This window comes from Lissotriton vulgaris, chromosome 3_2 (assembly GCF_964263255.1).
Source record: "Lissotriton vulgaris chromosome 3_2, aLisVul1.2, whole genome shotgun sequence".
Taxonomy (NCBI): domain Eukaryota; kingdom Metazoa; phylum Chordata; class Amphibia; order Caudata; family Salamandridae; genus Lissotriton; species Lissotriton vulgaris.
Window position 1 is genome coordinate 70,981,597 of NC_141690.1, and position 20,494 is coordinate 71,002,090.

General features: G+C 47.1%; 1 protein-coding gene across 1 annotated transcript in view; it reads left to right on the forward strand.

The window, feature by feature from the left end:
• Positions 1–20,494, forward strand: part of DHX15 (DEAH-box helicase 15) — a 257,979-nt gene that overhangs the window by 217,862 nt on the left and 19,623 nt on the right. The window contains exon 13 of the mRNA XM_086964023.1: positions 16,663–16,832. Within this exon, the coding sequence (XP_086820149.1) occupies positions 16,663–16,832 (170 nt within the window). The remainder of the gene's footprint in view (positions 1–16,662; positions 16,833–20,494) is intronic.

Here is a 20,494-nt window from a genome sequence, read left to right on the forward strand (position 1 = left end):
CGTGAAGGGTCATCTGCTGGACCCGGTTTTTAGTAACTGTCCTGATCATTTAACTAGTCCACCTATCCCCCTGCCCTGGACGGACCATTTCCTGATCCCCATCAGCTGGACTGCGCCTAAACCCTCTGAACCAGCACCCACTATGAGACTCATGAGAGCCTGGTCTCACCTAGCAGTTAACAACTGGACTAACAAGCTTGCGGAGAATCCTCCTCTGATCAAAGACACACCCGGCCTAGCAAACCAGGCATATGTCAACTGGATCACTCATTCTCTAGACGTCGTTCTTCCCAAAAAGAAAATCACGCTCAAACGCTCCCACAAAACTGCCCCGTGGTACACAGACGCTCTTAGGGATAAGAAACGACTCTGCAGGAAGTCAGAAAGACGCTGGCGATCTGATTATTCCACAGACAACAAAACCCTCTATCGAGAAGCCATCAGTAAATACAAAACACTGATAAAAGCGGCCCAGGCCACATACTTCTCTGAGAAAATTTTGCTTGCCAAATCTAAACCCAAGGAAATTTTCTGAATCATCAAACTAACAAAACAGTCTCCTAGCTTGCAGGCGGATAAGTTCACCACCCACTGCAATAATGTCGCCAAATTCTTTCATCAGAAAATAAGCTCCATCTACACTGCTTTTCCTCCGAAAAATCCAACTCCCTCAGCCCCTCCTCTCCTTCCTACAGCCCCCTGTCCCCCCCCCCCCAAACCGACATTTACCCTTGCTGACTCACTTCCCGCCGTTGGATCTCGCCTCCCTCGAACCCTTATTACGGAAAGTAAAATCCGGATCCCCTAATGACCCAGCCCCGCCAGACATAATGGCAGCCTCACAGACCACCCTGCCCATCAAAAGGGACGTTTTAAATGCCTCCATCTCCTCTGGCACGGTCCCGACAGTATGGAAGCAGGCCATGGTCAGAGCCTTATTAAAAAAAGCCTACTTTGGACTCTACCGACCTGAGTAACTACCGCCCCATTTCCCTGCTCCCATGGGTAAGCAAGATCCTGGAGAAATATATAAATCAACATCTAATAAACTTCCTGGAAGATTACCACCTACTGGACCCCACCCAGACGGGCTTTAGACCAAAACATGGGACCGAAACCGCCCTCCTCATGGTTACTGAGGAAGCCAGAAAAATCCTGGATCAAGGAGGATCAGTGGCAGTGATCCTCCTTGATCTCAGTGCGGCCTTTGATACGGTCAGCCATAACACCCTGCTGCACCGTATGTCCCAGGTCGGGATTAAGGATAAAGCCTTGTCTTGGTTCCAGTCCTTCTTAGAGGATAGATCCTTCCGTGTATTCGAAGGTGAGTCTGTGTCCACCAGCAGACCTTTGAAATGCGGAGTCCCCCAGGGCTCCTCTCTAAGTCCTGCTCTTTATAACCTGTACATGAGGCCACTGGCGGATGTCATCCGCCCATTTGGGATTAAGATCATCTCCTATGCGGACGACACGCAGCTGGTGGTCTCCTTGATGCAGGAAGCCAATCCACCGGCATCCGGCGGGCTTAGAGAGTGCCTAGAGGAAGTGAAGACTTGGATGTCCCTATCATCCTTAAAACTGAATGGGGACAAAACTGAGCTGATGCTCCTAGGCCCCCCAGACCTCAGCATTCCTGCCTCCCTGTGGCCGCCTAGTCTGGGTTCCCTGCCAACACCCAAAAACAGTATCATGAGCCTCGGAGTCTGGCTGGACAGATCTCTGTCCTTTAGTGTACAAGCCACTAAACTCTCAGCCACATGCTTTGGCATCATGAGGATGCTGAGGAGAATTCTCCCTCTCCTTCCCTTGGAAGCCAAACAAGCAGCCATACAAGGTCTAATTCAGTCACGCCTTGATTTTAATAATGTACTTTACCTTGGTGCCCCGGACTCCACTCTGAGAAGGCTTCAGATAGTCCAGAACTGCGCAGCACGTATTCTACTTGACATCCCCCGCAGACAGTCAGTGAGGGCCGGACTGGTAGCCCTCCACTGGCTGCCAGTGCGCCAGAGAGTCATGTTTAAAGCCTTGTGCATAGCACACCAGGCCTTCTGGAACACTGGCCCCTTGATTACTCAGGACCTCATTACCCACTACACGCCCAATAGAAGCTTACGCTCTAGTCAGACCTTCCTTGCAATGGCTCCCAGAATAAAAAGATCTAGATCCGGTGGCAGGACGTTTTCATACAATGCTGCCAGGGCCTGGAACGCCCTTCCGTTGCATCTGAACCAACCCTAATCTTTTAGCCTTCCGTAAACAGCTGAAAACCTTTTTATTTCACCCAGTCTAAGTAACGCTTACTTCTCTCCCCTCATGGGCCATAGTGAGGGTCCTCGGTATTTCCTAGCGCTTGGACGCCCCCGGGCAGCAATTCGCGCTCTATAAATGCACATCTAATCTAATCTAACTCTTCCAGGACAACAATTTGCAATCATCCGGACCCAACACTAGGCGGCTATCTATGCACAGATATGAATGTCAGCAGTCCTACATGCCAAGAACAGATGCATACTGGTAAGTAGCATATTTGTTCCATTAATGTGTGCTTGACGCACCTGATACATCAGCCAGGTCCATTAATATTAGCGTATTACTACGCAGGCATGCGTGGCTACGCATCTCTGGTTTTAAGAACGAGGTGCAATCCACCATCCTCAACCAACCAGTTAACCAAGATTTCCTGTTTTGCCCTGCAGTAGACACCATTCTGGACAAAATGAAAAAAGATACTGAAACTGCTAAGTCTATGGGCGCACTTCAGTTTCAACAACATAGAAGTTCCTTTTGTCGCTCCTCCTGCAGGGGCTCTGGAAGAGGCAACACATCACAAACTTCCTCTACATTCAAAAGGAACACACAGAGCTCCTTTAAAAAAGGCTCCAACAGAGGAGGTTATAGGGGCAACAATAACAAGGGCAGGGGACGTGGGGGCAATAACACCAGAGCCTCCACTGCCACCAAACAGTGACTTCATCACACTCCGTCCAGACCACCCAACACCGGTTGGAGGCAGAATAACACAATTCCTACCAGTCTGGAACGCCATTACCACAGTAAAGTGGGTGAGACAAATTTTCCAGTATGGTTACTGCCTGGAACTCACTTCTACTCCACCCAACATACCACCCAAACACGGTCCTATGTCCAAAGAACACATCACGCTGCTACAACAAGAGGTCATGCCCATGCTACAAAAGGGAGCCATAGAGCTAGTCCCTTTTCAACACCAAGGAACAGGAGTATACTCTTTATACTTCCTAATTCCCCAAAAAAGATGGGTCCCTCAGACCCATACTAGACATCAGACCGTTGAATCAATACATACTCTCGGAGCATTTCCATATGATCACTCTACAACAGGTACTCCCGTTACTCCAGCAAGGCGACTTCCTTGCTACATTAGACCTTAAAGATGCATATTTTCACATACCTATGCATCCAGCTCACAAAAATACCTCAGGTTCACAATAGGTCAACATTATCAATTCAAAGTTCTCCCCTTCGGGGTAACTACAGCCCCAAGAGTGTTCACAAAATGTCTACCGGTAGTAGCAGCACACCTCAGAAGGAAACGCATACACGTGTTTCCATACCTAGACGATTGGCTCATAAAAGCCAACTCGTACACGCAGTGTGCCAGCCATACGTCTCAGACACTCCAGCTGCTGCACAGTCTAGGTTTTTCCATAAATTATCCAAAATCACATCTACAGCCCTCCCACATACAGCAATATCTGGGAGCAACAATAGATACCTCAGTAGCAAAGGCATTTCCAAATCCAGCCAGGATAGCCAACATGCAGACTCTCATTCAAAAGTTTCAACCACAACACTCTGCCAGCTCCAGTGTTCATACAGCTCATAGGCATGATGGCCTCCTGCATATTCATTGTCCCTCATGCCAGACTTCAAATGCGTCTATTGCAAGAATACATAGCACGGCAATGGAACCAAGCTCAAGGACAACTAAAAGACCTGCTGTTGGTAGACAGTCGCGCTTACAGCTCTCTGCAGTGGTGGAACCCACAAAACCTTTCCAAGGGGCGACTGTTCCAAGAGCCAGTTCCACAAGTAGTACTAACAGCAGACGCATCACTGACAGGTTGGGGAGCCCACCTACTTAAATACACAGTCCAAGGGCTCTTGACAATCAAACAGAAAACACTGCATATCAACCACTTAGAGTTGCTAGCAGTATTTCTGGCACTAAAAGCATTCCAGAAATACTTGTACAACAGAGCTGTGTTGATCCGGACGGACAACATGAGAGCCATGTATTACATCCAGAAACCAGGAGGGACATACTCTCCACAGCTGTCTCACCTAGCAAGGAGCATATGGAGATGGGCAATTCCCAAAAACATTTTTCTCCTAGCACAACACCTGCCAGGGAAACACAATTAAATAGCAGATCTGCAGACACAGCCAATAGCTACACGAATGGGAGATTCACCCTCAAGTTCTCCAGCCATTCTTCCAAGAATGGGGGCATCCAGAGAGAGATCTGTTTGCCACAAAAAAAAACTCAAAATGCCAGTACTTTGCCGCCAGGTTCCCACATCCGTTGTCAAGACAGCGATGGTACACAACGTTCCTGGAACTTTCAGTAGTTCCCCATTAAAGACTGCGCCTCTCGCCACGTCTTTTAACTCAGAACCATGGAGTAATCAGGCATCCAGATCCCAATCAGATGAACCTAGCGATCTGGCTCCTGAAGTCTTAGAGTTCGGATACCTTAACTTGCCTCCTGATTGCATGAACATTATCAAGGCGCCCAACTACTAGAGCATGCTATGCAGCTAAATGGAAAAGATTTGTAATTTATTGCAATAATAACCAAATCAATCCATTAGATGCTTCCATCCAAAACATTATCTGTTACCTCTTGCATCTTCAAAGATGCAATCTAGCATACTCTTCCATAAGGCTACATCTTGCTGCTATAGTAGCATATCTCCAAAGCAGACAACACATGTCCCTGTTCAGAGTACCACCAATCAAAGCTTTTATGGAAGGATTTAAAAGGATAACCCCTCCAAAGCACCCACCTTCACCAGTCTGGAACTTAAATACAGTACTTACCAGACTTATGGGACCTCCTTTCGGACTACTCCATTCATGTGAATTACTATTTCTAACATGGAAGGTGGCATTTTTGATCGCCATTACCTCCCTCAGGCGAGTAAGTGAGCTACAGGCACTAACCATTCAAGAACCTTTCATGCAAATACATAGTAATAAGGTAGTACTGCGTACTAACCCTAAGTTCATGACAAAACTCATATGCACTTTCCACATCAATTAATCCATAGAATTGCCAGTTATCCAGTATTGGGGTATCTTTCATAGTCACATGCCCGAATCATTCCTCGTCGCCGAGGCGGGAGTCCCACTGTAAATAAAAAAGCAGTGTCAAAAGCCCTTTGTAGTACTAGGCCCTAGAAAAGGATTGAGGCCTAGATTATAGTAGCCTATCTACCTCATTATGCTAAAAAGACCAAAGTCTTTGCTCCAACCAATCCGCTTACAGCACCCTCTAGAACCCTCTCTGCAGAGCCAGTTCTCCTCAGATTTTCACAGCACGTCGTGTGGAAGGGAGTCTCCCTGAGTCTTGACTCAGTTTTTTCTTCAGAGCCTCAGGATGTCTGACAAGAAGGCCTAGTTTAGACCTTGCAGAAACTGCGATAAGAAGAGGGTCCATGTGGATGACCAGCATAAGGACTGCATTTATTGCCTTTATCCCAAACATGAGGCAAAAAATTGTAAGATCTGCCGCACCTTCCCTTCTAAGACCTTAATAGATACGGAGGCCAGAGTCCTTTTGTGGCTTAAATCCTCTTCCACTGAAGATGATGATGGAGCTTCTACCTCTAGGATGAGGGCGAGGGCTCAAGAGGATAAGACAAGTGAGGTGAGAAAACATGCGAAAATCTCCCACTCCACTTCAGGCTCTTCAGAGATCCCAACATTCTGTCTCTGGAGCCTCAGCCACCAACGATTCCTCAAAGAAAACAGTGAGTAAGAGTTCTGCTGTCTCCTCACCAGTGACTACTATTTCTACTTCAACCTCCTCTTCTACGGCTATGATTTCCACTACATCTATCATTTCACCTACATCTATCATTTCACCTATTGTGTCTACAAAGATTTGTATTGTGGCTAAAAACTCTCGTAGACGACTCGTCGACGAAGACATAGTCAACTAAGCCTTCGTTGTCTAAAAAGAGCCCGTCGACTAAGTCATCGACGCCACCGTCGACGACTGTCTCGTCGACGAAGAAAGCATAGACAACAGTTACTCAGTCGATAACCGTCCTGTCGACGGCAGCTCCATCGACGACGGTCCCGTTGACGGCAAGACCACCGACAACGATTCCTTCGTCGACTATAAACCCGTCGACGACTGCATCTTTTCAGCTGGCGGATGCACCTTTGTCACCGGTGCCATCACAACTGATGGATTCAGCTTTACTGAAGCCTATTGCTGGGAATCAGACTTTTTGTACGCCAATTTCAACGAAGAACTTTCAACTCGTATCTTACAAGAGACAACAAGGTTCTTATATATCGCCACTTATGCCCTCTCATCTTCTAGAATCTTACTCCGATGATGAAGAGGATGATTTTGAGGATGATGATAATGAAGGCGCTTTTTTGTGAGGCGCGTCACCCATCTGATCTCATCATCAAGTGTCCAGATGATGATGAAGGAGACTCTTACACTGAGCATTACTACCAGGAGGACATTATAGTGCCTCATGCTTTGGAACATCAGAGACGGCCTAAGGTCTCAGAAGTCACTCATTTACCGCCTACTTTGATACAGGACTTACAGGCTATGCTGGCGGATTATAAACCACGTTTTCCGCCACAAATGCCTCAGCCTAGTACTTCTGTTCCTCCACCTCACATTCCACCGCTTTCTCCAGTCGTGGAACCTACGCCACCTGAATTACCTCCACAAACCCCGGACCCGTCATCAGAAGAGGAAGTAGAGGAAGGAGAGTTGCTTAACGCACCTTCATCAGACCCTTGGAATGATTACGTTATACCCATGACACCCCCCCCCCCCCCCCCCCGACTCCTCAGCCTTCAAATTCACCACCTGACGATGTAGGTGGGTTCTACAATCTGATGCAGAGAGCAGCAATCAGATTTAAACTCCCGGTGACAGTGGAGCCAACGGAGTGCTTTCTTCATGATTTTAAAGAGGAAACAAGGAAGGTGTCTAGAGCCATTCCTATCATTGATTACATTTGGAAAGAGGGCCTCAAGATAATGGAAAACCGCCCTTCTGTGCCTGCTGTGTTGCCAAGAATTGAGAAGAAGTACTGTGCCCCGCTCACTAGTCTGGCGTGCCTTATTGGTCATCCACGTCCGGATTCAGTAATCTCTCAGGCTGCACAACAAAGGTCTAAGAACCCAGCTACCCCTATTTCTACACCACCTGATGAAGAGGGGCGACGTTTAGACCTTATTGGGAAAAAGTTTTCCACCATGGCTGCGGCATCCATCAGAGCGGCGAATTCTTTGGCAATTATAGGGCGCTATGATCGCCAAATGTGGTTCGAAATGGCTGGTTTCATAGAGCTGATTCCAGAGGACAAGAGGCAGGAAGCGCTGAAAATATTAATGGAAGGAGAGCGCGCAGCGGCGGAATCCATTAGATATTGCAAACACAAATTTCAGACAGTTGGCAGGAGCGGCGGTCTTAAGGCGTCAAGGGTGGTTGAATCCACTACCTTTCGTCCAGAGGTCCAATTGAAAGTACTGGATATGGCACATGACGGAGAGTCCCTCTTTGGAAAACATGTAGACAAAGCTCTCCAAGCAATTAAAATGGATATAGATACTGCAAAATCACTAGGGTAATTGCAGTACAAAAGAGGATCGTTCAGAGGCACGAGAGGACGTGGTTATTCGTCCAGGGGACACTAGGTATTTTATCCACACTTAATATAACAATGTGACTTCTGATGTTGGATTGTGGGTTCTATGGGCATACAGAGGGAATTCCCGGTAGACCGTTCCAATATGGCCGCCCGATTCAACAGAGTGCACTTGTTATGCCGGTAATGATTATGATCTTTGGTACCAGGCTTGAGCACTTTTCCGCCCCCCTTTATACAGAAAACGTGACACCTTTAAAAATTAAATAGGATGGGAAACGTTAATACTGGTAAAAAGCTTGTATCCTACCGTCACACAAGCCATGTGACCGCTCGGGCCAATCAGAGCCGAGTTAGGCTGAGGCCCGGAAAGTAAATAGAACACACATCACTCGTTCGGCGTTCCGGTGCCGAAGACGCCGAACGAGTATTCTCCACTGGTAAACGCTGCGAAATGGATAGACCTGATGGGGAATAAAATACAGATTCGGTGAGACTAGAATTACTGCCTCTAATGTCCGCCCGTGTGACGTTCCCCTTTTTACTTTTCTTTACCAGATAAAAATAGAAGGGAGGAAAGACCATACTCACCGATCAGGAGTGGGTCCATGATTCTATAAAGTCGAATCAGTAACGGTATGAAAGCAAAAGTTGCCATCTAGATAATTATTATCCATTTTTGGTGTAATGCAATAATTTGATGCTGTGTTAACTGCACAGTAAAACTATAGGCAGTCCCTCATATGTATATGTCCACCTTGATTTACAGCACGCAAAGCACAGTATCGCTGGCAGTGGCACCTCAATATTGTTTGCCCTGAAGAAATTGCCTGATATAAACCAAGGCAATGAAACATGTCGGCTGTGAGCTGAGTGCGAATCGATAGGTAGTATTCGCATCACTCCTTTTTATGTATATATGTTTACTGTTGGCAACAAGAGAATGCGAATAAAAGGTTTCTGTATCTTGTATGCACAGTAGTTGTTGTGTTATATGTTGAACGTTGTTAGTCCTTGTCACATAAGTTTTTGCGTACACTGCACCATTCACTGTCTCCTTTTCCTTTGGGTTTCGGACACGTTTACGTTAAGCTAGGTGACACCGATGATGAGAACAGGGCCATCCTGGTGAGTACCAACCAGGGGTCCCATTGGTGGTGCGCCCGTGAGGTGTCATCTAACTATTCACACATTTTTTCAAATGTTGTCCTTCTAGTGGATGTTTGTACTGTGTTGTCTGGTTACATGTTTATCAGAGATTGGCTATTTTTTATTTTGGCAATAGACTGGAACATGGTAATAATCTCTAGTATCAGAGGTGTGATTGGAATGACCTTTTGGCAATCCACAGATGCTCACAGATCCATAAGATTAATTGCCCTTAGGACCAGGTTTTTTTTTTTGTGTGATTTTTGAAGCTAGTGCTAGCACCACTTAAGGACAGATATAGGTTTGCCTAGGTCTATGGTCACTACAATTAAAACCTATAAATCCCCCCTAAGGCAGGCCTCTAAATCCTGAAGGGAGGGTGTTGGGTCCTAAGTGTGAGGGTGTCCCTGCTTGAGCCGTGCTCCCCTACAACCTTCAGAGTCCATTCTCCTAGCTTGTAAGTGCAACATCCATTGCGACATATGGAGTAGCCATGCATCATTGCGGGATGACCATCTCCTAATTGGCTGGAATTAACCCTGTCATGTTTGATACCAAACCTGTTCGAATCATGATTCCATGCACTGTAAAGCTCCTCCGAGAAGGCACTCAGTGCTCTCGTTACCAGACTTCTAGAACCGGACAGCAAGCTAGGGCTACTACTGGCCAAAGACACGTTTCTGCCCTCCTGCTGCTGAGCCTAGCGCGAACAGAGGATGGCAGAACAATAGGTATCCTGTCACAGGGAGGTGTGACCGCCTCCCAGACAGGGTTTAGTGTATTGTGAGAGGGTGGTGGAGCTTGCCGGCGCCACTGATACTGCTTGAAGGGCACCTTTGTTTCCATCCATGCATACTCCAGTGCAAACCAGTTCAGGGAGCCCTTGGCTCCTGCTCTTGCGTGAAACTGGACAAAGGACATGGGATTATCCTCCCCACTGTCCAGTCTCTCCTCTGGAAGGGACCCCTGAATCATCCCAACCCTTTCCTAAGGGTACTTAAGGGCTAATCTGAGGGTGGGACCTTAGATCAGTCGTGAGATTCAATTCCGAATCATCTCTGTGTCATCTTCAACCCTCTGGACACTCTGACCGTGTCTGACTGACCGCATCGAACTACCCTTTGGGATCCAAAACCGCAACTGGGATCATGTCTCATCGTTCTGCAACTCTGCTGCTCTGTCACTGCTTCATACAGGTTCCTCACAAGGCCTTTGCACACCCAAGACACCTTAAAGAATCGCCCTTGGAACGAAGAAGTCACACCCCTGCATCTGCAAACACCACATCGTAACTGAACCGTTTGCTGATCCTGGGCTCCCACGAACTCAGACAGGCTCAGTAACACGGGTGGCAGCTCTACAACTCCCTCAAGACCTGCACTGTCTTCAGACCGAGTCTGTGGCCATTATCCCTAGCTGGCACCGCTGGATCCGAGCCCCTGTGCACAGCATCGGCTGGCTGTTGATAAGGCTGTGCCACTCATCTCCAGATTCTTTCAAGGGACTTCTTAAGTTCCAGTGGGCTCCCCTGCTTGCTTGGAGCCTGCTTTGACTTACCTAGCCGAGGTGAGTCACTCGGACCTTGCTGGTCCTGACACTGCACCTTCTTCGATTTCTACGCCTGTTGCTGTTTCCAAGGTGTGTTGGTGCCTCTGCAGGACACTGACCCCTGGCTCTCGACTTCACCTGCTCTGCACAGCTTCATCTTCAAGGGCACCGCCAGCCATCCTGCATCTGTCGACATTAGTGGGCATTCGTCTTATGTGCCTCCTGGGTTCTACCAGACTCCTTCGTCTTCTTCTCCAGCTGCGTCTCTCCTGAAGTCCTCCATTGTGGTATACAGTGATTTCTGATGCCACTTGACACATGCACCGGCTCCCCCTTTGGAGGTATCCTGGTTCCTGGGGGTTTCCATGGGTGGGGTGGCTCTCCAACCTTCCATCTTCCACTGGGTTTCTTCAGGGTCCACTGGGAAGAGCCCTTTTTCTTTAAAATTGCAACCGCGACTTACCCATTGACTTGTGTTCAAGACGGCCGTGTTCACACTCTGCACCCGGCCTCTTTGGGTTTCCTAGGTACTTCTAATGCACAAAGGGGGGGACGGCTAATTGGGCTAATGGAAAGAGGAGGTCCGGTGCTCTCAAGACGTACCGTGTAAATCACTGGAGGGTCACTGTTACTAATGAAGATTGCCAGCCCAGTTGGCAGCTAGAGGTTTAGTTGAAGAGGTACCTCTCATCGCGAGTAGTTTAAGGTTGTATATAGAAAGGGAATTCCTCCTATTTGGAGAGTTGCCCTCACACACCCTTATGGGTGTCATGCTTCATCATTGGGCATTTTGCTCCACGTGGGGTTGCCGTTTTTTCTAACCTACTTGCACCAATCCCTACACACCCATACTCACCACTGCGGCGTTCCTCTGAAAAGATCTCCCACAAAGAGCCCTCTCGCGGAGCCCGTGGGGGACTGCAGCGCCACCCCCATGAGGAGCAAAACGCCTAACGATGAAGCATATGACACTCGTAAGGGTGTGTGAGGGCAACTCTCCAAATAGGAGAAATTCTCTTTCGGTATCCAACCTTTAAATACTCGCGTAGATGGGTACCTCTTCACCTAACTCTTGTTCCTTGGTACTTAACTTGGGTGGCTCCTTGGGTCCTCAACACTTCTACCTATTCTGGTTCCAGTCTTGGCTTGCGTCGTGGTTCACATACAACTATTTTAGTACATGGTTTGGTCTCCCCCTAGAAACCATTGTGTATTTGTGTTACTTAAGCATTTTCCTTCCTAAGTATTGTGTTTTGTGCTTAGTTATATAGGAGATAGTACAATTATGGTATTGTTTGTAATAAAATACCTATTTTTAGAACTACACTGTGATTCTTTTTCACTTTACATATACCATAAGATTACGTACTGGTAAAACAAGCTGCTTTACACTGCTTTTGGACTAAACCTGAAGGCTGCTCTCCACAGCAACCACTTAAAGAGCTTTCTAAGGTCGTCTAAGACCGCTAAAATTACCATATGCGTGGTCTCCAGAAGTGCAAGGTGCTACACTTACATAAGTGAGCACCATATACTAACCCAGCCTCTCACAATAAAACTGCTTTTTTATCATTTTATTTCACTACGGAACTGCAGCAGAGTCTTGAGTGCGGGGCTTCAGGAAGCAGGTGGAGTGGTGAGCTCAGGCACTTGCGCACTTGGTTATCTTGGCACTTGGTTATCTCCAAGCTGTTCCTTGGAGATAACCGCAGAACTCAGGAGCACAGGCTCCCAGTCCCTGCTGGAGTGTGGAAACAACTGGGTATTACCAGCATGAGAGTAGCGTCTGGATTGGTGCTGGGAACGCTTGGAGCCTGTGTGAGAATAGTCACGTTGGAGCAGAAGAGGGCACCAATTTTCCCTAACTAATTGCCTCCACTGAAAATAAGCTACTTTCAAGATTTCTTTTAAGACCAAGATGTACATTAAAACGTACGTATGTAAAAAAAAAAATACTTTTCACTTTCAAAAATAGACAGTTACATTTTTCAGCTCCTCCATGTTAACCTACAGGAGGAAAACAAAAATGCAGTTTTGCAGAGCAGTACCAGTCTTATAAATCCAGTCTTAGGGGTCTGTGGTCAGCATCACGCCGGTTTCAGGTTAGCACAAAGACTGCACCACCAGCAGCATAGGGCGACCTGGTGCAGAGGTCAAACTCTGTGTCGGGAGCCCAGTGTTAACAAATGGAGAATGGGGGTGATTGAAGATGCACTGCTCACAGGTGAGTAAAGCGGTGTCAGAGGTCGATCTCTTGGGGTTAAGGTAAGCACAGTGGAGAAGTGTGGCTCAATGGTTAGAGCGGCAGACCTGATGCAGAGGCCTAGCCTGGGACCAGGGTTCAATTCCCCGCCTTGGCGGGTCTTGGGCTCAAAAAAATTCCACGGACCTGACAATTCTCGCCTCGGTGCCTATTCTAATCATAGAGTCCCACTCTGCAACTCTGGGCAATAGCTTGCTTAATCTCCACAACGGCCCCCACAACGCTAAGGATGCCTGACCTTCACCCTGGGGGTGCCCAGGAGTGGATGCCTCACAGGGAAAGCCAGGACTGGTTCCACAGCGGTATTCGTACAAGCGCCTTGAGACCCTTGCGGGTGAGTAGTGCGCTATACAAGTATCAATTTACAATTTATGGGGGGTGGGGTCACAAGGTAGCACCAAACTTAGACCCTCCGCAGCACAGGGACAGCCTGGTGCAGAATGCCAACATAGCGTGCAACTCAATTGGGGAGATCGGTTTTGGAAAGAGGTTGTAGGCTTGGACCTGGAGGCTGAACGAAGAAAACTCTCCGCTTCCCAAGTAAGTTCTGATGTTGGAGGTCAAACTCCACAAAGCCCCTAGAGCGCACTCAACACGCAAACTCGGGGCTTCCATGGCATCTTAGGGAACATCCCCTTCGATGACATTTGTAAGGCAGCAACATGGGCTACACCACACACCTTCACCAAACACTATTGTGTACATGTGCAGGCAAAACAGGCTTCTGTAGGCCAGGCTGTTCTTAAAACACGTTTTCAAACCACTGCAACAGATATAGGTATCCATCGTTAAGGAGAGCACTGCTGTACAGTCTATGCAAAAGTATGAATTCTGCAGCTCGTATGCCTTGAACGGAAAATGCTACTTACCAGTATGCATCTGTTCTTGGTATGTAGAGCTGCAGAATAAATAATTTTTTTATTACAGTAATGTCCTTTCTGGGTACTGCGGGAGGAATATGAGGCAAGGCAATTTTTAGCAATAAACCGGGTTGATAGTATGAAATGGGAAAGGAAGTTGCTGGCCTGGTTGGCTAGAAAGGAGAGCTAAATATGGGTACATTTGGGGTTCACCTGAGGGATCTAGAGTGGAGAATCCACCGGCTTCCGCTGAGCACTTGAGTGGGGGAGAACCTGTCTGCCATGGGACAGTTGGTCAGATCTTCCGGTATCCTGCCTCCAGGAGAAGGAGAGTAGTTCCCTAGAAGAGGAACTGACCGTGGAGATCTGAGGCTCAGTACCGAAAGGGCCCCGGGCTTCCCCACATAGTTTTGTTTAAGGTGGTAAAATCTAAAATAGTGGCCTTGATGAAGGTGATGTATGAGGAAGCATTATGGACCTGCTGCCTTCCGGAATCGGAGACAGGCTGATGTAATCCTGATCCATAAAGAAGGTAAGCCTAGGGATAATGTTCCCTACTTAACAAGGAAACAAAAATCCTGGCCATGGTGCTGGCGTCTCAACTCGTGAAGATAGTTGCAGTTGGGGTTTATGTTGTACAGAGTGATTAAGCATAACCTGTGTCGCCTGTTTAGTTGTCTGCGCCGGAGTGACTGGAGTGGTGAGCCCACAATACTGTGGTCACTTGACTCCAAAAAAAAGTATTTGTTTCTGTGGAATTGCAGTGCTGTGGAAAATGGGCTATGGCCCAAAGTTACTGCATTGCGGCAGGCTGCTATACTGAGACACTAGCCCGGGTCAACATTATTGGAGCGAGAGAAATTAGGCTGGAGAGGGGAACTAGACAGGACTTCGCCTCTCATTGCATCTGCTCGCCATTGAACCTCTTCCTACGCTTAACTAAGGGGCATGATATGGAACCCAGAATTGAAAGACAATTATATCACTTTGTGGACCTGGGCATCTGTTTCCACACGGCTGAACATCTTTTTCCAAGAATATCTGGAGTGTATCTTACATGACTTTAAGGGGGCGGTATCCAATTGGAAAAGACTCTTTATTTCCAAGCTAAGCCGTGCCCCATTGTACAAAATTATTTTCCTCCCAAAGTTTTTGTACATCTGAAGAATACGCCGTTAGGGTCCCAAACACATTGTTTAGGGATGTCAAGGCGACGACTTTACAGTTGATTTGGGATGGGGGCCCACCGAGGATTGCCCTCTTTGTATTGACCAAGAAACCTGAGAATAGGGGGATGGCCCTACCAAATCTGAAGCTATATTACTGGGCAGCCCCATAGCAAGTAATGATTGGGAATATGCGACACAGCAAGAATCAGTTTATGCAGAAAGAAGGGCTCTGGAACTGGCGGGGCTACCTTGGCCCGCTTTATGGGATTGGCAGCTGGATTTTTGTGTGACCTGCCCAGGTGATTAGAGTCTGACAGGAGGCGAGAAGCGTAACTGGTAGCAGTGCTAGCTCACTTAAAGTGTGTGGAAAGTCACAAGAATTGGATATGCTGGGTATATCAAATGTGGGGGACATCTGGAGTGACAGAGGTATGATCCCATTCACTGAGCTCTGTGGTCAATTCGAATTGACTGGAGGGGACAGTAGTTGCAGTACCAGCAGGTCAAACATTTCCTGCAAGGCTATGGGGACTTTTTTTGTGAGGTGCTAGATGAAACCTCTCTAGAATGTAGGGTGTTAGGGAGTTGCCTTTATGCACATGCTATCTCTCAAATATATGCCTCTTTGCTGACTCTGGTCTGCCCCCATTGGCCGCTCTGCAAAGTAAATGGGAAATCTACGTTGGGAGGATGGAGAATGATGCCTGGGTTGAGACCTGCAGGTATCCCTGGAAAGTAGTTATCTGGGCAGGATGGTGAGGATTGATAACTCTCTCTATCCGAAGGGTTGTGGGCAGAAGGGGACCCTACTCCACACAATGTGGGAATGCCCGAAAATACTGGGCTACAAGGATACAATGCGGGGAGGGTCTCTTTGGTTCTGGACTGCCCCCTCGCTCTCATCCCGCAATTGATAATGGGAATTTGGGGGGAGCCAACACTGAACAGATACCTGTTCCTGTTCTGCAACATTGTGCTGCTTGTGACCAGAAGAGACCTTGTTCGGTACTGGGGTGGGATTACCTGTCCCACAGCGGCTGAGTGGGCATCCAACTTGGACTGGGGCATGAGAGACTGGTGTATCCTGTTGTAGGCTGCCCGCATAAGTTTGAGAAAGTGTGGGCCACAACGCAAGAGGCCATGGAGCTTTTGGACCTGGAGGAGGCCTAAATGGAGCAACGGGACGGACTCCCTGACATCATATAATGGATTGGGGGATACCCCGGAGTTGAGATCGGTAGAACGCAGAGACAGCAACAGACCATGGTAAAGTGATAGTGTGGATCATGGGATGTTTGAATAGGATAAGTGCTGTAGTAGTGGTGTCTATCATGGTATGAAACGTAATAAAAGTTTTTTTTTTTTAAAGTACTGCTCTTTTTTGCAAATATTTTTCTGTGCTGTTCATCAAAGTAAATCATGAAGTATGTGATTCTGTAATGTATAAGTATACTTTGAGGCAGTCCTCGTCATTTTCATGTGTTTATATTTAATTTTGATACGCACCAAACTACAGCTGACTGGAGCCAGCCACCAGTGTTTTTTCTTCAAATAGCTGATCTTTGTATAGTAGTATTATAGTATATTATATAGAATTGGTATTTCAAATAGCTGATATTTGTATAGTGTAAGAGTAGTCAAACGGCAGTGGTATACTGTACAAGGTCAGCTAATGAATGTTGACACCAGTTGGGAACGCTTATTTGCCCTGCTATTATATTTATTAACTTTGAGCCAATATCAAATAATTTGCAGTGTTGTCAAAATTATTTATTTTGCAGGTTGCACATTTGGAACGAACAGGGCATTACTTAACAGTTAAAGACAACCAGGTTGTGCAGTTACATCCATCCACCGTTCTTGACCATAAGCCAGAATGGGTGCTATATAATGAATTTGTACTAACAACAAAGAACTACATTCGAACGTGTACAGATATTAAGCCTGAATGGTGAGTAGAAAATAATTGTTTATCAAACTTTTCTGTTATTTCGATAACTCTAAAAGGGTCTCCGGCCTGTTCTTCAGCAGGAACTATTCAAATTTTACATCCTGCTACTAGTAGCTAATCTTTTTGGATTCAAAGCACAAGTGGTGTTATGGACATGGAGAAGAAGAGAGGCTCATCTTACCTCTATAACCGTAGGACTTTGCAGGACAGACCATTATGAGAATACTCTTCAATTGTGTAAATGTCCGAATTTTCTCTATTTTCTTCGTCTGGTTGGAGAAATGCTCATTAGTACCCTTAGTGTAAGCCTCACGTTTTTTGTAAACTGTGTTCCACCTGTGTGGTTGCCCAAGGTTACTGGGCCCTCTCCCCTGTGAGTAAGTTTGTAAAACCTTGTGTTCCAGGCCAGGGCTGCAATACCAAGATACAGTAGAGTGTCCACTTTTGGCAGTTGATTGTCATGTTTTAGAAATAAAGCACGCAAGGCTTTCTTTGGAAGGACGAGGTATACCTAATATGATGACAGTATGCTGCTTTTAAAAACACATCCATAAGAATAGTCCATTAAAAAATAAGATCTGCAAAGAAAACCTTAAGTTACCAATATAGACGTGGGTGTTGTGTATTTGTATAGCACACAATTCACCTGCCCGGGAGGGTGTGCTGGTGCTGAAGCAAGAGCACTATGGTCAGAGCCAGGTCTTGTTGAAGAGCTAGGTATTCAGTTTCTTGCAGAATTCGGGAACTCAAAAGGTGGCTCTGATGTGCAGGCAGTTCCAGGCCTTACGAGTAAGGTTGGGGCACAACTGCCTGATCTGGTTCTGCGTATAAGGGGACTGTGTGCATGTAGGAATCCATCTGAGCAGAGATATCTGATAGGTTTGACGAAGTTTATGCAGCTGTTGAGGTATGTGTGTCCAAAGGTGTATAAGACTTTGTATGTGTTTGTAAAGAGTTTGAGAAGTGCGTTTGTGTAAATTGGGAGCCAGGGGAGCTCTTTGATGTGCAGGGTGATGTGAATGCAAGGTGGGAGGTTGAAGGTGAGCCTGGTCACTGATTTGTCTTATAGTCTGGAGTCTTCTGGTCAGTTGATCATTGATTCCTGCATAGTTTTTTTTTTAAACTTGGTTTATTATTTTCAAAAGAAATACAAAAATAAAGGCAATCATACATATTAAGAATATACTGATGAGTCATAGGGTGTCATTCTAGTCACATATACAGAATATTACGAGCATACTCAAATGTCATTTTGGTGCAGAACAAAGGTACCCGGTGGGATATCACACCAATTGCAACCCTCCAAGTTAGCTCATCCCTGCAATTCCCCCAACAGGACCCGTAAATCACTGATTCTCCCGAGCAACCTGTAAACGTGGACAGAAGGATTTGAGGCATCTCATTCTGCATTATACAATCAGTAGTCAAAGCCTGGGACCCCAACCCATTCTTCACCCAATCCCCTCCGGAAACGCCACCTGATCAGGGGTATGTTGACTTCCCTCAATGGCGCCAGCGATATATGAGCGGTATGGGCCCCAAATGTCAACGGGTCTGGAAGTAGACGGAACCATGGTGGAGTATTCCTCACTATTAGCATTAGTGCGCCCTGCTCCGGAGCCAGGAGCTGTGCAGTGGGGGGGTCGGTCACACCAACACAGTGCCACTTCTCGTTTAGCTAGCAACAGACACAGCGCAGCAAGTCTGCGCACTGTTTTCAGAAAGTCGGCCACATATTCTAAAAAGGGCAATCTCAGGAATGGGAACCAGATTTAGGTGTAACATGTCACTAAGTGTCTTATGTACCCTGGACCAATTGTCGTGTATTTCAGGACAGGACCATGAAAGGTGAGCAAAGTCTGCTGATGATCCGCCGCACTTGGGACAAGCATGGGACCTTGATGGATCTATCCTATGTAGTCGCGCCGGGGTGAAATACATTCTACGTAAGAATCTGAAATGCAGAAGTTTATGCTTACTGTTGAGAGAGATGTCTTTTGTAGCTTTGCAACACTACTTCCACTGATCATCAGAAATGTCGTAGCCCAAATCAGTTTCCCAAGCAGCCCGCACTACCTGGTCTGGTGAAGGGAGAAGGTCGCAGCACATATGATATAGCTTAGATACCAAATGCGTGCCTGATGGGTGCAGAACAAGAAAGGTGAGGGGAGTCATCTCCTCTGGAGGGAGGGGGAACGAAAGGAATGACGCTCGCAACAGAGCGCGCAATCTAGTCAGTACAAATGAGTCCATGAATGTTCTCTCCGCAAAGAGTTGATCTTCTGTGAGTGAGAGCATGTACATTGGGGAACAGATCTCCAATGGTGGCAATTTGAAACTTGGTCAGTTCGAGGCATGTGGGCTGCTGAATTCATATCTGTGCATAGATCGCCGCCTAGTGTTGGGTCAGGATGATTGCACATTGTTGTCCTAGAAGAGTCTTTGAAGTATCACAAGATAGGTGGCTCCCCCCCGGACTACAGGTTCGGATGTATATTTGTTAACTCAAGTTTGGAATCTATAACAAACTTTATATTTGGCCAAAAGGCCTTTAGTTATCGTCGGTATTGTCTTTGCGATCGGTGCCCAGTACTTGTGTACTTGTTCCAGCTCTATCCTCGAGCCGGACGTCAAGAAGAGCCGTGGCTTTTCAGCACTAAAGGCCTGGTCGACTCCAGAGGCCTTATCGACGATCCATTATGGAACGGAGCCCGTTCAAGAGATGTCCCGTTTGCAACTCCAAGTATCCTCACATCGATGTCCACTCCGGATCACGATGAAGCCAGCTGTATGGCTTGTTCTCAGTTCCGCTCCAAGAAGACGATTCGCCTTCGACGTGCAGCGTGAAAGGAGGCCCAGCAGACGGCACCTGACCCGGTGAACATCTTCGATGCCGAGGAAGATGAGGGAGTCGAGCAGGAAGTTCAAGAGAACCTGTCTGATCCTGCATCGGAGATCGACTCCAGTTACGACGCAGATGTGGAAATGGTCGATAATGAAGACGTCGTTGACTAGGTAGGAGACGACGATGAGGACTTTGGGGCCGTGGAAGATAGCTTGAGCAAGGAGCTAAGCCCAACCGTTGGTACCAGGGCCGAGACTAAAACACTCTATAAGGCTCAGGTCGAGGGATCGCCACATGGCCTTACCCAAGATCAAACGCATAGTTCTACAGCCTCGCCTCCAGGCCCGGCTACGGACATTTCCAACGAGCCATTGGTTGAACGATCGAAATCTAAACCAAAAGCATCGGTGTCCACAAAACCGAAAGCACCGGAAACAAAACCGAAAGTACGTATTACTTTGGTCGGATCGAAGGCTTCTGAACCATTGGCACCGACGAAACAGATGAGTGTTATCGACCCGGAAAGGTCGCTAAAGTTTGTCGAGCCGAAAGCCGGGGCACCGAAGAAAATGGTCAAGGACGTCGACCCGAAAAAGTCGGCGCCGAAGGCCGTAGACACAAACAAGTGACTCGAAACTCAGAACGTTCTCGATCCTAAACATAGACTCGACATGGCTAAGGGCAGTAAAGACCTAGAGTCCACGACTAGCAGTGGCTCTAAAGACCCCGTCGAGTCAATACAGCCATCCGCCTCTTTTTCAAAGCAGGTGTCGGACTCGCTGCAACGCATTAAAGAGAAGGCTATTGCTGTCGGACC